Consider the following 16,441-nt stretch of genomic DNA (forward strand, 5'->3'; position numbering starts at 1 on the left):
AGTGGTCTGGGGCTCCTTATAATACTAAACATCGGTACCTCACCAAAATGTCTATGCCTTCCACCTATGGAACTATTTCCAGACTCAAGGCAGCGGGAGTGATATTCCCTTATATGTTTCAATCACCGACCACTGAGCCAACGGATTGCGAAACAGATTTCTCCTGCATAGCCCAATCACATAGTGTCGTCACGAAGCACAAGTATTCAGCTAGTTTATAAACCTTCAAATTGTAAATGTAGTCGGTCAGACTGATTAGCATATTCAATGACACATCATCTTGTAACATCACAGTCTTTATTTCCACATAGCAAGCAGAAATTCTGGACATTTTCTTATTTAACAATGCTTTGTATCAGTTCTACAAATGGAGGCAGGATTAAAAAATCTTGGTCTTCACTAGATTAGACCAACCTTCGCAAAAGGGTTTAGCCTTTTCTTTATTTCCTTGGCTTTTCAATCAACAAAGGAACAACCAAAAGAGAAAGTTGCCTCCTGCCAAATCTCAACAAGCAAGAAAAATGTGATCCATACTCTACATAAGAGTGTGAGAAGAAAAACATGGTTTCCTAAAGAAATGTTCTTCTCTGGAGGCAAGTCTGCAACTACCATATCACCAATACAGCAGGCCAAGTACTTGCCCGGCAACAAGTACTTGAAACAACCTGAGCGTTTTCTTCTAGTGGGATTGATGGCAGACTGAATTTGTTTTGCTCATAAAAGTTAGCTGCCAAGAGCCAGAGGGTCCTTATTGCTGGATATTGAAGATTTTGGTCAACAGAGATTTGTTTGACTGGGATTTCTGCTGGATCTCGGCAGACCGGGCTAGCTGTTGCTTGAGCCGTTTCTTTCCTTTGCTTGTCTGAATTTCATCTTCAGTACAGCGCTGAACGAAGCCCCAGCTCTTCTCAGCATGTTCTTTCTGACTGTCCTTCTTCAAAAAGTGCTTACTCTTCTCCACATTCTGCAGGTAGAAATTAGTCTCTCGTTTGGCCTGAGAAACTTCAGCACGCATGCGCTGCTGCCGCACTTGCCTTTCATATGCAAGCTGCTCGCTCAAGTGAGTCCATTTGAAGCGATTCAAATACTAAGAAAAATATGAAAACTAGTTAGTGTGCCAAAAGATTATCATATCAGCATATAACAACTCATGGTTGAGAAGATCTAACCATAGTTTAAATACTTTCCATATTGTCTGAGGCTACTCTATCCCCACATTAATCTAAGGGTTGGAACAATTTGGCCTCCTTAGACCTGGCTAAAATCTGTAATAAAGAATCTGGTAGTAGAAGTTCAGTGATAAATGTGGGACCAGTCACACCCCTCAGTCTAACCAGAACAGCTTACTGCAAGCACTTGTCTTGATACAAATCTGAGTTATCTGTCACATTCCCAGAGAAGAAAAGAGAGTGAAAAAACAAATCATTCAATGTACTATAGACTTATGATCTGAAATTAATAATCTTCATGTAATTCATCCCTTGACCAAAGATACTATTCTTGAACACTAAAATGTACTCTATCAAATGCATGCATACCCAGAGGGATTCATTACATCTTTTATAGCAAGTAAAATATCACAAATTGATTTTTAAAATTTGGACTGTCACATCCTAGATAAAATTTATTTTGAGCATATACACTGGCTTATGAGGTGCTGTTTGACCATCTTTTGCTTCAACCCATTGCATCTTGAGCAAGGACACTATGTGGAAACATAGATGTAGGACATATAAAATTGATTTAATCCTTTCAGTATCTCTATATATGGCTGAGCTGTCTTTCAATTCAAATGTAAGTTTAGAAAAGCAACTTATCTTGTACCAAATTTCATGAATAGAAACTGGAAATGCAGGAAAAACAGCGCTTTCACAACATCAAGTCAGAATCAGTTGACCCAGAAGGAAATAAAAGCTGGTATCAACCATTAACTTTTGATTCCTTTGAAGAGCCAATAAAAAAACAGATTGAATTGTTCCCAACATCAATTTAGATTATGAATAGATAACAGAGTACTCAGTCCCAGGTAACACACCTTTATATTCCATAGGTCATAATGGAATTTACTTCTCTTACGAACACCGATAGGAGTATTGTGTAAACTAGCAGCTACCAACTTTGCCACACGCTTATCCCGGAATTCTACCCAACCTTCTGTGAAGTTTTTGGCATTACTACCAGCCTTCTTCTTTTTCTTTCGGATAAATCGCTCTGGGGAATGCAAAAAGACAAAATAATCATAAAGTGTACAGGCTTTGAATTAAGGTAGCTTAGTCACACATACCTGTTGATTTATGAATATTTCATCTTTAAATCCACTTACCCAAGTGTAAAATGTAACCATTAATAATTGTCAAGTGCTGGGAAATCAGGAGACTCAGACAGTTCAAATGAATATAAAGATTTACTGCAAGCTTAAGATCTCTACAAGAATTCTGACCAACTGGCAGTTAAAGGAAATGAGCGAGATAAGAGAGACATTCAAGGTGAGCTGGACTTAAGATCTCTTGCAGGCACGCAGGGACTCATGAGTATAATTTCCTTTTGAGATCATAAAAACTGCATCACATTTGAAACAAAAGTCCACCCATCTGAAGATAGCTTCCATCTGAAAACCATGCCTATCATCTGCCTCTCACATCAAGAACAAGTGTAATGAGAAATGATATTCTATGATTCCCCTGCTGCTAACCCACTCTTCTGCACTGGAAGGTACATTCACTTTATTTAGTATTCTCTTGTCTGCTTACTGTCTCTAACGCACTCATACAATCTCACCTTCAGGCTGCAAGAAAATGCGTCCCACTTCACCATGAACGCAAAGGAGGTTTCGGACATGCCGAGGCCGGAAGCGTGGAGGGATATGACCAAGATAAACTATGCCAGGCACAACCTTTTTGCCTTCATTTTGATTAGAGGAATCCAACTGAGAATCCTCTTCTGTTTCCTTATCTTCTGAAACTATCTCTACTTCTTCATCTTCATTGTTCATTACTGAATCTTCAGTCATGGATGTCAGTTGAAGTTTTCCTGCACCTTCATCAACCATCTGGCTTTTGTTCTTAAGTTATTATTGGGCAATGTATTGATATAACTGGGCAACTGTTTTCTTTCTATAATATAAAAGCAGAATACAGTAATGAAAATTTAGGACAAAACTGCTTTCTGTTATACCCACACTCAACATTTGTCCACATCCTCAAAAATCAATTCTATAAAATCAATTATCTGAAATTTATATTGCCATTTCTCCAAAAGCCCATCATGTCTTATCACCCTTGCTCAACCAGCACATATCCTTTCTGTTCCCAATAAAATAGGCAAACTGGCATCTTGCACGTTTGCACCATAGTGCCAACAACTTATTGGCCAGGACACGGAAGCTTAATGGTGTTATATTTGATTGATTTATTATTTAGATTTAGATGGCTGACCATTTCATAGTTATGCTCTTTTCTAATCTTAATTTTGATGTTTTTAATTATACAACAGTTTTTAATATTTGTCTGTTTTATAATATTTTGACTGTACACTAGATGGGCAGCTAAATACAGTAATTTGACTGACTGACTGATACATGGAGACAGAGTAGAATATGGAAAGGAGTCATGATATAAGAGAATAAAGAATAAAGAGAATAAAATACAGATGCAAATAACAGATACATAACAGATGTAAAGAAAATGGGAAGCCATTTTATATCTGTTTTCCTTCTTTAGCTCACTTTTATTTATTTCTTAAAATTTGTATTTTTTTACTCTATAAAACAACTTCTATAAAAATTAATTTAAACTTAAATGAATACGTAATAAGTAAGACTCCGGGAGGGTTACAGACAATTAAAATAAAAATGAAAACAGCAAAATAATCCAAAATATTTTGAGGATACCGGATTCTTCCTAACCCTTTACTAATTTACCTTTAAATTACTGCTGTATCCTATCCTCCCTTATCCCAAAGGTGCTTTTTCAAAAGGCAACTGGACCACGATCTGGACAACTGAGAATCTCCATACACATTTACCACCTCTTACGTCCTCCAAGGAGTTTCTCCTATTCGTGTACTTCTCAAACGTGCTCCCCCGCAGGCTGAGCGACACTTTCACTAACGGCACTGTCGGAACGGGCAGCGAGCATTTCCTCCCATAGAGCTAAAACAGAGGGAGGACTCCAACCGAGCCCGTGTTAACGCAGGGTAACTATAGAAATGTTACCTCTTCCTAAAAAGTCTACGGTCACTAAAGCTAATGGTGGGGAAGCGATGCTTCTTGGGACAAGAAATCGATGGAAAAGGAGGCGGAGCTTGAGCAACTTCGACCAATGAAGAAGTAGAGGCGAGGGAACGAGGTTGAGAGGGAATGAATGCCAAAGCAGCCAATGGCAAGCTGTGGCTGATCAAAAGTGGGGGGGATTTGTTTGCTGTGGTGTTGCCCGTTGCAACGCTTCGCTTGCGCGCGTGGATCAAAAGATCACCTTTTACAGATGTTGAACGTGAACTCTTGCAGTTCCCAGTGAGAGTGATTTTTGGCTCTGCAGCTGCATTCTGATAAGAGCTAAAGATCAACAAATCTGGAAAGGCAGAATTGATCCCTCACTTGGTTGTCATTTTTCCCCCATCTTTTATTATGTTTCTAAATCAAACGTGCATCATTATTAAAACTCAGTTTATTCATCGAGGTGCATGATATGCTGTGCCTTTCATATTCTATAAAAGAAATCACAGTACAGCTTATTTTTATTGTGCAAATCTCACACAGTATTCTCTTATTCAAATGGACAAGGCACCTTAAAACAACACTCTTCTAGAATTTATAGATCAGTCTTAAATCAGTCACTTTCCCTCAATGTCTACTAAGAAATGCTTATGAATCAGCAGAATGACAGTGCAGAGTGGGTGAGGGTTACAGGTAGTTTTTGACTGACAACAGTTCATTTAGTAACAGAAGTTACAACATCACTGAAAAAAGTGGCTTATGACCATTGTAGCACCTCATGGTTACATGATTTACATTTGATTGTTTGACAACTGACTCATATTTATGATGGTTGCAAGGTCCCGGGGTCATGTGATCACCTTTTGTGACCTTCTGACAAAGAAAGTCAATGGGGAAGCCAGATTCACTTAACAACCATGTATTTAAGAACTGCAGTGATTCACTTAACATGTGGCAAAATAGTCGTAAAATGGGGGTAAAACTCACTTAACAAATTTCTTAACAACATAAATGTTGAGCTCAATTGTGGTCGTAAGTTGAGGTCTATCTGTATACAGAGTTTAGACACCATCATCATTATTTAAATATTAGACGTGTATTTTATTGCTACATTTCAATATTTTACAAATGGGAAAATGTGTATATTGTAACATCTTTAATAAGATTGCCTATCTGGCCCTTTTAAAATAGAATAGACTAGAATAAAATTAGAATAGAATAGAATAGAATAGAATAGAATAGAATAGAATAGAATAGAATAGAATAGAATAGAATAGAATAGAATAGAATAATAGAATAGAATAGAATAGAATAGAATCTTTAAATGTAAACTAATCAGCATACATTGAAATGAAATTTTGTTGCATTCAGCTCTCAAAAGATAACCATTATGCATATACCTACATACACACACATATATGGCACGGAGAACCATCACAGTATAGTTCCAATATATACATATATGTGACAAAAAAAAAAGAATCCTGCAAATTTACAAGACGGCTGGCATAAGGAATAAAGCTGTTACAAAATCTAGTAGTCCTGCTATAGATACTTCGAAACCTCCTCCTAGAGGGGAGCAACATAAATAGACTATGAAGTAGGTGGGTGTGCTTAGAGTTCAAACAATGCTTTGAGCTCTAAGCACATAGCACTTATAACCAGTATCCTGAATGATGGGAGGTGAGCTTCCTATAATCTCAGTTGTCTTTACCACTCTCTGTAAGGACCTTCTATCTGAGGCACTGCTACCACCAAACCAAACAGTGATACAGGTCATTAAAACACTCTCAATTGTACCTCTGTAAAAAGTGGCCAGGACAGAAGGAGAAAGATGTGTTCCTCTCATCTGACGCAGGAAATGCAAACGCTGGTTTGCACGCTTCACTAAAGATAATGTATGAAGAGACCAATTGTTAGTGAACTGCACCCCTAGGTATTTAATACTATTGACCACCTCCACAGCTGCAGCCTTGATACAAAGTGGAGTATGATTATGCTGGCTCTTTCTAAAATCAACAATGATCTCCTTTGCTATTTTTTTAACAATTCAAAACCAAGTTATTTTATTTCACCAGTCCACCAGAGCCTTCACCTCCTTCCTATAAGAATCTTCATTGTCATCTCAGATAAGACCCACCACTGCCGTGTCATCCGCATACTTCACAATATGATTCATGGCAGGCTTAAACATTGCTGCATGTTCTCCATTTGCCTTGAACTGCACCAGTTTAATGTATGTTCCGATCAGATTTTGAAATTGAGACTTTTTCTGGAGGAAAGATAAACAGGTAAGAAAACCTATAACATGTTAGTAGTCATAAATGAATCAAATATGTGTGTTCTCTGATACCATCAGATAGCTTATGAATATTTTACATATATTTTGGTTTATCTCAGCACACTTTACCACTAGCTATATTGATTGGCCCCCTTACAAATTTTCATTCAATATTTGGAGGGCTACAGATTTTTTATGCTTCAATCTGTAATAGATTTGTTGATAAATATTATAAAAAAATACTAACTTGCTGCAATAAGGCAACTGTCAGTATATCTATCTATCTATCTATCTATCTATCTATCTATCTATCTATCTATCTATCTATCTTATGTTTTCACGGGTATTTATATGTATGGTATTTAGGTTTCTTTGGATATTTTCCCACATCTTAATATTTGTGCTTTTATTATAGCGACGTTTCGGCAGAATCTCATCTGCCATCCTCAGGCTCATGTATTTTCCAATGCACAAGCCTAAGGATGGCAGATGAGATTCTGCCCAAACATCGCTATAATAAAAGCACAAATATTAAGAAGTGGGAAAATACCCGAAACAACTTAAATACCATACATACATACATACATACATACATACATACATACATATATATACAACTAATAAAGCTTATTATGTAATAAAATTTTGTGGAACAAGCCTGCTCCATCAAATGAATGGAGTAAATTCCTGCTATAAAGATTTTATAAGTAAGTAAGTAATTAAGGGACATGGGAAAAGAGAAACGAAAAGGCAGGATTATTTTGGAATGTAGACGTCAGAGCAACAAAATAAGATAGCAGTGGTCATAAATCAAATACAAACAAGTGCCTTTGCCAGACTGATACAATAAAAACCACAACTTACAATCCACCCCAAAATCTGCAACACTCTTTTATAATGAAATTTGTATACTTGAAAGTATGAATATCATAGCTGTAATGTGGGATGATAGAAAATAGAAGCTAGGGAAAATCCAGCATGGTTTGGAAACTGTAAAATATACTATTTATGAAAGTCAGAACATTTGACAAGTAATGATGTAATACAGAATATTTTGGTTCATATTCAAACTCTCTGCTCAAGGTGTATAAAACAAGGCAATTAATCTCTTGTATAAACTGTGGAGTACTACATAAAAGCTGTAGGTGGCAGTAAAGTCTCTTGGGTCTGAAGGAGTCAGTTGTTGAATGTTCATCACAGTTGACCATAGAAATCTGTTGTTTGGGGATGAATATTATACTTGGGGAAACTGGAAACATGTAAATATAGAGATCAAGCAGTTGATTTCCTTTATAAAATACTGAGTAATTCATTGTTCATCACAATAATTTCAGAAAATATGTTTGGCTTCCTTGTGCCTTTCATTTATATTTTTTTACCAGTAAAATTGAAAGTTGCTGAACTTTTAAGGATGAGAGAAACAAAGAAGTGGAGAGGTGAGGATCTAAGAATATACAATTTGTCACATATAGTGTTGATTAATCATTTTCACTTTTTAAATTTTAATTCTCCCTCTCAGAAGTTTCTACATCTTGTTATCTTTTCATTCATTTCTGAAAACTGAAATTTTACTTATAAAGAGAAAGTTATCACTCCCTTCATCCGGTTAATTTCCTGTTTGAAATGTACATTTCCAACATTGACTAAATTATTTCATATACTAACCATCTTATGTATTATTTTAAAATATTTTAAAATACTTCATTGTCTTTTTTTTCTTGGGGAAACCAAGAGGAAAAGAAAATAAATATTTCCCCCCAAAGCAGGAATGAGAAGCACTGTTTTGAGTCTTTCAGTGATTTTCCCACTTATCTGCAGATTTATATTTTCACTCCAAATCTGAAATAATAGTGGCAGAACTTGGTTGTTCTCTTATCTAAGAATATCATGAAGAACAATATTCTTGATGGATTGTAATCTGTTATCACCTGGGATGTTGGTATTAAGGGCTTCAATATCTGCAGTGGCTAGAAGGGTTTTTCCTTGGAAGTTATTTTTGCCTTGTGATTTTCTCAGAAGCTAATGTATAATTTGGATTAGAAAGTGGCACATAGTTTGAGGATTGAGTCCGTAAAGCCAAATATCCCACTGTAATTGTATCAATTCCAGAAACAGTGGGGTATCCCTTACAAATGTAGCTATTTCCCACTATTGATTTAAACTACTCTTTATCCCTTCATGGGCTCTTGCACACAATTCATTTAATATGCTGTTCCTCAGTCTCTGAGCTGGCAGAAAATTATTCTGGCACGTCCAATATACAGATACAAAAAGACTACATAGCCCTGTTAAAATGCCATGTTTTTGAGACGCAAAAAAAAAAAAGTCTGAGATAAATCACTTTGCACCTTTAATATAATTTATAAACTGTACAATTCAATTGAACAACAAACTGAAACCTGTTTTACAGGAAAAAAAATAACAAAAGGCCAGATCTTATAAAATGCCAGTAGGGTTGAAGCCCTCTGAACTTTGGGTGTTGCAGGAGATGCTGTTCCATATCAGACATCATGAGAGAAAAGGCATACTTCCTGGGTCCTAGTAGGTAACATTGTTTAACATTGTACTTAAAGAATTAGAATTAACCAGATGTACAGTAGCTTCCAAGTGGTCTCAAGGACACCTTGTGAGATGCAATAATTGAAAGGGGAGGTTACCAAGGAATAAGAGACAGTGAGTGGAGCCTCCCAATTTAGGAACAAGTGCAGTTGGTACAAAAGATGCATAAAGAGTGCATGGAGCAGGTCCATTAGAGATGCCTTGGGAGCAGCCTTATCCAGTTATCTGGGAACAGTTTGATTTTGTTGGATCTGATGAAGTAGACTTGGTGCTCAATGCTGACAGCACAACTATCTGTCATTTAGATCCCTGTCTTTCCTGGTTGATGAAAGCCTTCAGGACTATGATCTCCAAGTCAGTGGTGGGATTCAATTTTTTTTACTAACGGTTCTGTGGTTGAAGCTTGGTGGGCATGGCATGGTTTGATGGGCGTGACAGGGGAAGGTTACTGCAAAATTCCATTCCCACCCCACCCCCACCCCACTAACCTACTTTCCAGTCCTGTTCTCCTGTGCAGGGCAACCAAGAAGACCCAGTTGATCAGCTGGGACTCGGGAGGCAGAGAATAGATGGGGGCGGGGCCAGTCAGAGGTGGTATTTGCCGGTTCTCTGAACTACTCAAAATTTCCACTACCGGTTCTCCAGAACTGGTCAGAACCTGCTGAATACCACCTCTGTTCCAAATGGATTCAGGCAGATCACTGCAGGAGGGGACAGTCCCAGGACCTTTTAAGGAGGGCCTGGTTCACCTAGTCAGAAAACCTATATTAGATCCCACCTGCTTGGACAATTTTTGTCCAGTTTTTCATCTTCTCTTTTTAGGAAACTTGGTGGAAAAGATGATTGCATAGCAGCTTCAGAGGGTCCTGGATGAAATGGATTACCTAGACTTCTTCTAGTAGGGTTTCAGGCCTGGTTATGGTCACACTTGTTGATGATATCTGGAGGGAGCAGGAGCAGGATAGTGCATCCATCCTTGCTCTCCTTGACCCCCTCAGTGGCCTTTAGTACCATTGACCATGGTATCCTTTTGGGCCTGTTGTGGGATCTGGGGCTGGGCAGCACAGTCTTGCCCTGGTTCAATACCTTTCTTCAAAGCTTGTGCAGTATTCTCTCTACTCCTTTTTAACATTTACATAACGCCACTGAGATCATTCACCACATAGGATGAAGTATTATCAGCTTTATGTCTCCATTCTCAGTTACCCAAATATTGCTGTCACTCCCCACTTATGGTGCTGTGCGAATGGGGAAAACCAGGCTTCGTCTGAACCTTGATAAATCCGAGTGACTAAGAAACCTTTTGCACAACTTTGTGTTATGTGTGCAAGTTGCACCCTTTCCTAGATCATGAGTCCCTGCACTCAGTCACTCATGGTCACCTTGTGTTTGGACTACTACTATGCGCTGTACATGGGGTATCCTTGAAGAATATTTGAAAGCATGCACCTTATAATGGTGTAGTCAGTTCTAGGGGCCCCTGAAGTGGCCTGTGTAATACCACTGTTGTGCAAGCTGCATGGGTTGCCAATTTGCTTCTGGGTCCAAATTAAAGTTGTTGGTTATCACCATTAAAGCCTTTTATGGCATGAGTCCAGGCTACCTGAAGAATCAATGGGGTTGGCCCACCCCACTCATTCTGGTCCAAGGGGCATACTGTGGACTCTGTTGATCAAAGATTTCTGGCTGGTGGGGTCCAGGAGAAGAGCCTTTTCTGCTATGGCTCCCGCCCTCTGCAACATTGTTCACCTCAAGATAAGATCTACCCCCATCCTCTTGGCCATCCAAAAGAGCCTCCAAACTCCAAATCAATAGTCCTGGGGCCCCAATGAAGGTATTTTACCCTGGAAGTGGTTAGTGGCTAGGAAAATCCCACCCGTCACCCTGTTGTATTCTGGTTCCTAAATCCTAACTTATTTAATTTTTTGTATTCTATATTAATGTTTTAATGTTTCTATCTCTGCTTTTATGATGTTGTAAGCCTCCCTCCCAGAGTTGCCTGACAATGAGATGGACCGCATATAATTTTAATAAATAAATAAATAAATAAAGTACACAAGAGAGACAGTTTGGTCTAGTGGTTAAGGCTAGAAACTGGGCAACTGTGAGTTCTAATTCTGGCTGGGTGACTTTGGGCCAGTCATTTTCTCTCAGCCCAACTTGCTTCACAGAGGGATTATTTTAGAGAAAATAGGAAGAGAAGGGAGTATTGGGTATGTTTGTTGCCATTATTTATAAAATGAAGATGGGAAAATAAGTAAGTACAAAGGCTTTCCCAAGTCATGGCTGCCATCTGTTTTCTGATGAATTGGTGTAGTTTCCCCAGCCTGATACTCAAGAGGTGTTTAGGCAATAACTCCTCAAAATCTTCATCAAATTCACAAATACTATTGCTTAGTACCAGGCTGGAGAAGGATGAAGAGAGAAGTGGGGAAAAGAAACATCACTGAAACTGACTGAATACTGTAGATTACTGGTTAAAAAATCTCACCCTTACTAAATTCAGTAGAGACTGCCTACAAGGAAATAGGTCAGTCATTTGCAAAGCAACATACTCCAAAATTACTAAGAAGCGGCAAGAAATTACTGAAATCACCAAAGGCATTTGTGAACTTGACATAGCCACTCACAAGCTTCCCAACTGTGCTTCTGCATAATGGGTCATACTTCCTTTACTATCCCAGTCCTGTCAATCATGTCTATTTGGCGCAGATAATTCAGCAGCCACTTCACAGTCGATTTGATCAAATGTCACACAGTGAGACACTGAAATTACCCACTGTCAGAGGAAATGCACCCCCTCCTCTTTATGAATCCCTACTCCACACAAACTTCCTTTCATTACTGTAACATTTCCTTGATCAGCTGTATTTGCAAACAGCAGCCTGGGCTTCTGTAGGATTTGGCATTTGTTATAATGATTAGCATTTAAAAAAAAATGTTTGCCACTAAATTTAATTTCTTTTTTTTAATTTAGAATTTTTTTTATTAAACGTTAAAAAGATATATACAAAATACAATGCTTTGTAAATTTAATTTCTAAAATGTATATTGAACCCCAAAAAGAGTTTCAGTGAGAAATCACATCTAGGGGAACATAATGGACCATCCTAGTATCTCTTATCTGATGCTGCACCCTTTCAATGGCACATAAAAGGACCCCTTCATACCTTCAGTGTCCATATAGAGATATCCCTTAGATCAGTGATCCCCAACCTTTTTTACGCCGCGGCCCGATATCCCCAACCTTTTTTATGGCGCGGCCCGGTACTGACATCAGCTGGGCGCTGCCATCTTGTTTTGATGAAAAAGTGCTTCCGGTGAGCTTTCTACCTGGAAAAGCTCACCGGAAGCACTTTTTCATCAAAACAAGATGGTGGCGCCAGCAAGCCAGCGCCCGGTAGGACTTGTTCCACGGACCGGTACGTCCGTGGACCGGTGGTTGGGGACCCCTGCCTTAGATCAGGGGTATCAAACTCGCAACAACATGTTGTCATCATCTGACATTCTGCAACTTGGCTGTGGCCGTGGCCAGCACATGACCGCTCTGGCACACGGGCTTTGTGTTTGACACCCCTGCCTTAGATTAAAGACTGAATAAGATAGGCTAACTCATTAAGGTTATAGTTTGGGAATAAGAGCTGACTAATTAAAGAAAGAGAAGCAATGCAAATAGTATGTAACTAAAATTAAAGTAAAAAAAACTAAAAAAAAAAAAAACTAAAAAAAAACTAAAAAAAATAAAACTAGTATAAAACCAGAAGATTGAGAGTCTTGTTTGAGGATGCTGAGTGTTTGGCCATCCAGGGCAAACATTTTCCTCCCTCACTCTGTTTCTCTCCCTCCCTCTCTTATTTTTCCTTTTCTTTTTGGTAAGGGAAAAAAAAGAATGTGGACGACAATCTTTGAAGCAGGGTCATGGAACACAGAGACCCTCATTAAGTGAAGCCTTGGTGTGATGCTCTGAGACTAGACTTGTCCATAAATAGCATCCATCAACATGTCATGTGAAAGACACTTGAGGGTGAAAAATATACTCAGTTTCCTGAAACAAAAAAAAATGGACAACAAGCTAAACAATTTTATAACAGCTTCAGTCAATTAATTGGTCTGAGGCTAATCTCAGTGGTGCTTCTCTGCGTGCAATGCAATTACATTTGCATTTTAGTGGAATTATCGTCGTAGAAAGGATTCTGCTCTGAGATTCCCTACGCTCCTGGTGAGAAATGAAATGTAATAAGTAAAAAAAAAAAAGTTGCATGCCAATGAATCAGGGGAGAGGGCAATCAATTCACTCGCTTCTGAGGTCATTAAAGAGTCCTTTGATCCCCAAAAGAGGAATGCAGGGGAAATGTACCGTATTTGCCGGCGTATAAGACGACTTTTTTGCCCCGAAAAACATGCCTCCAAGTGGGGGGGTCGTCTTATACGCCGGTATATCCACTGCCGGCTTCGGATGCTTGTTGGACGCAGCGAAGGCGCCTCTGGCTTCCTGGATCCCCTGCGTCGCTTCTGCTTCATCCCGCTCGCCTCGCTCCGCCCGAGGCTGCAGCCTTCCTGCTCTTCCCACGGCCCCTGGCACTCCGCCCTGCCGCTGCAGCCCCGGGGATTTCTGGAGGGCGTTTCTGGTGGTGGTGGGGGGTCGTCTTATACGCCGGGTCGTCTTATACGCCGGCAAATACGGTAATTGGGAGAAAAATCAAAGCTCAACAATTTGGAAAGGGAAAGAGAAATACATATAGGTGCACTAGCTTAATAGTACATAAGAGTATGAAAATTCTGCAGATACCAAGCAAATTTTCATTTTCGAACATTTTCTCTTGCACTATTAGAATTACAGCAGACCTTTTCTTCTTTACTGTGGCCATTGCATTATAAAACCAGCCTTCCCAAATTGGTATTATCCAGGTTTGTGGAACTTCTACTTCCCAAATCTTCAGCTTGCAAATGAAGAAAGGGGTAATAAATCATCACATACTGTATTTATGGTGGCAAATGAATTTTCTATCACCACCCTTCACTAGATGGTGCTAGACTACTAATAGCTAGACCAGGGGTGGGCAAACTTTTTGGCTCAGGGGCCGCATTGACTTTTAAAATTTGACAGACGGGCCGGGTCAGCACAAGATACGATACATATAAAAAACTGCATTTGTTAACAGTACATATCAAACATAAACAGAAAAAAGCATTAAAGTATTAACATATTTTAATGAGAACAGTGTTGTTGATCACTCATTTTTGCCAGTGCATCGAAGTCTGGTTGTAATTCTGTTGTGGCAATTCTCAGAACAGATCTGAGGTGTTCATCACTCATCTGGGATCTGTGGGGTGCTTTGTTGGTGTTCATCACACTAAAAGTCTGTTCACACACATATGTAGAGCCAAACAACACCAGCATCCTCTGTGCTATCTTCTGGATGTTTTTAAATTTGGCTGCACTTAATGAAGCATAAAACTCATCCAGTTTCAGGGAGTTGAACTTCTCCTTTAACACCATGTCACATTGGAGATCAATCAGTTCCAACTGCAACTCCTGTGGCACCGTTTCCGGGTCTTGTGAGAAGGGACTTGACACCAGCTGAAGTGCCCAGTCAATTTTTCCAAAATCACAAAACCGACGGCAGAATTCTTCATGCAGGTCATTCAGTGATTTCCTATATTTTTTAACATGTTGCGGGGCCTCTTTTAACGTAGCCAGTGTGGGGAAATGAGCAAATGACTTGTCTGACATTTGCTTCAAAAATAAAACTAGCCTGGTTTTGAAGGCTCTGATGTTTGCTTGCATTTCATGCACAAACTGGTTTTTCCCTTGTAGCTTCACATTCAGCTCGTTCATGTGTGTCAGTATGTCCACAGTAAAAGCTAAATCACAAAGCCAATCTGTGTCATTCAGCTCAGGAAAATTGTCAGTGTTCTCAAGTAGCTCCAAAAATGAAATAATCTCCTGTTTGAGCTCCCACACACGTTGACATACTTTTCCCAAACTTAACCAGCGGACATTAGAATGGTAAAGCAAGTCCATGTGATCAGCGTCAGTTTCTTCAAGAAAATGAATAAACTGACGATGATGAAGTCCCCTCACTCAAATAAAGTTAACGAGTTTCACAACTGGCTTCACTACTTGGTCAAGCTGCAACACGGATTTACACAGTGCTTCCTGGTGAATTATGCAGTGTAGGAAAATTACCTCCTGCTCAGGGTTGTCCTCTTTCACCCTGTCCTGGATTCTTTTGAGCATCCCGATGTTTTTTCCTGTCAGATTTGGTGATCCATCTGTGGTAACGTTGGCGAGCGTACTCCAAGGTAACTTGTGCCTCTGTATGACCGCTGACACGCTGTTAAATAAATCGACTCCCCGTGTTTTTCCTTTCAGGGATTCCATAGCCAAAAACTCCTCCGTTATCTCGAAATTTTCATTAATCCCTCTGATAAAAATTAAAAGCTGAGCGGTGTCCTTTATGTCATTGCTTTCATCCAGTGCCAAAGAATATAATGTAAATGACTCCGCTTTTTTGTTTAGCTTGCTAGTTAAGTGTTTGTCAATTACTTCAACACGGCGAGTCACTGACCTGCGTGATAAGCTAATTTTTTCAAATTTGTTCTTGCTCTCGGGACATAAAATACTTGCTGTCTCTACCATGCACTCTTTAAGAAATTCCCCTTCGGAGAAAGGCTTGCTGGCTTTTGCTAGTTTGAATGCCAGTAAATAACTTGTCTTCGTGCTTGCTTCTTGGATGGAAGTTGCTCGGTTAAAGGTGCTTTGCTGAGTCTGCAAGCTAGCTACCAACCTATGAGCGGTAGCCGTACGTTCTTGCGTTGAAAGGTTGCTGGCATAATTAGCATGCTTGGTGGAAAAGTGACGGCTGATGTTGTATTCTTTGAAAACCGCAATGGTTTCTTGGCAAATAAGACATACAGCCTTTGACCGGACTTCAGTAAAAAAGTATTTAGGCGTCCATTCTTTATTAAACACCCGGCACTCACTGCCGACTTTTCTTTTCTTCGACATTGCTGCAGATGGGTTCTGATCTGACCAGTAGAAGAAGAGCGATAATTGAAAATGGCTCGGGCTCCGCAAAATCAAGTCACTGTGCCTAATGTGCAGATATGATATTCTTCCTATTAAAAACACAACATAGATAGATAGATAGATAGATAGATAGATAGATAGATGATAGATAGATAGACAGACAGATTCTTCCCCTACGAATAAACGACTGTGTGTGTGTGTGTGTGTGTGTGTGTGTATGTATGAATGTACCCCCTCAGCTTACACAAGTTGGCCACTTATAAGATAAGAAATAAATAAATGCCCACCCCCCAAAACATAACTCCTCCGGTGCCCACGGATAAACTGTGAACTACCAATTAGTAGCAGGGCTGAC

The 16,441-nt window shown here is 39.3% G+C and overlaps 3 protein-coding genes across 7 annotated transcripts; all 3 read right to left on the minus strand.

Annotated features, from left to right (window-relative positions):
* Window positions 1-280: 280 nt before the first annotated feature.
* Window positions 281-4,251, minus strand: ABT1 (activator of basal transcription 1). 5 transcript variants are annotated; one of them, XM_026676353.2, is made up of 4 exons: window positions 4,034-4,251; window positions 2,779-3,113; window positions 2,036-2,211; window positions 281-1,087 (listed from the first exon to the last, which is right to left on the minus strand). In XM_026676353.2, exons 2-4 carry the CDS (start codon window positions 3,047-3,049, stop codon window positions 749-751), a joined length of 786 nt encoding a protein of 261 aa, XP_026532138.1. In that variant the 5' UTR covers window positions 3,050-3,113; window positions 4,034-4,251; the 3' UTR covers window positions 281-748. The 5 variants fall into 5 exon arrangements, with proteins under 5 accessions (XP_026532138.1, XP_026532139.1, XP_087812824.1 ...); XM_026676354.2 differs by having other exon boundaries at window positions 4,027-4,239; XM_087956698.1 differs by having other exon boundaries at window positions 4,065-4,216.
* Window positions 4,252-14,262: 10,011 nt separating this feature from the next.
* Window positions 14,263-15,078, minus strand: LOC148132330 (general transcription factor II-I repeat domain-containing protein 2B-like). Its single transcript, XM_087954200.1, has one exon. The coding sequence runs from the start codon at window positions 15,076-15,078 to the stop codon at window positions 14,263-14,265; it is 816 nt and encodes a 271-aa protein (XP_087810326.1).
* A 60-nt stretch (window positions 15,079-15,138) lies between these two features.
* LOC148132331 (general transcription factor II-I repeat domain-containing protein 2A-like) lies at window positions 15,139-16,065 on the minus strand. Its single transcript, XM_087954202.1, has one exon. The coding sequence runs from the start codon at window positions 16,063-16,065 to the stop codon at window positions 15,139-15,141; it is 927 nt and encodes a 308-aa protein (XP_087810328.1).
* Window positions 16,066-16,441: the final 376 nt, after the last annotated feature.

The sequence above is a fragment of the Notechis scutatus genome, chromosome 2 (genome assembly GCF_049901735.1).
Source record: "Notechis scutatus isolate UNSWTSFEM ecotype Mainland chromosome 2, rNotScu1.2, whole genome shotgun sequence".
Classification (NCBI taxonomy): domain Eukaryota; kingdom Metazoa; phylum Chordata; class Lepidosauria; order Squamata; family Elapidae; genus Notechis; species Notechis scutatus.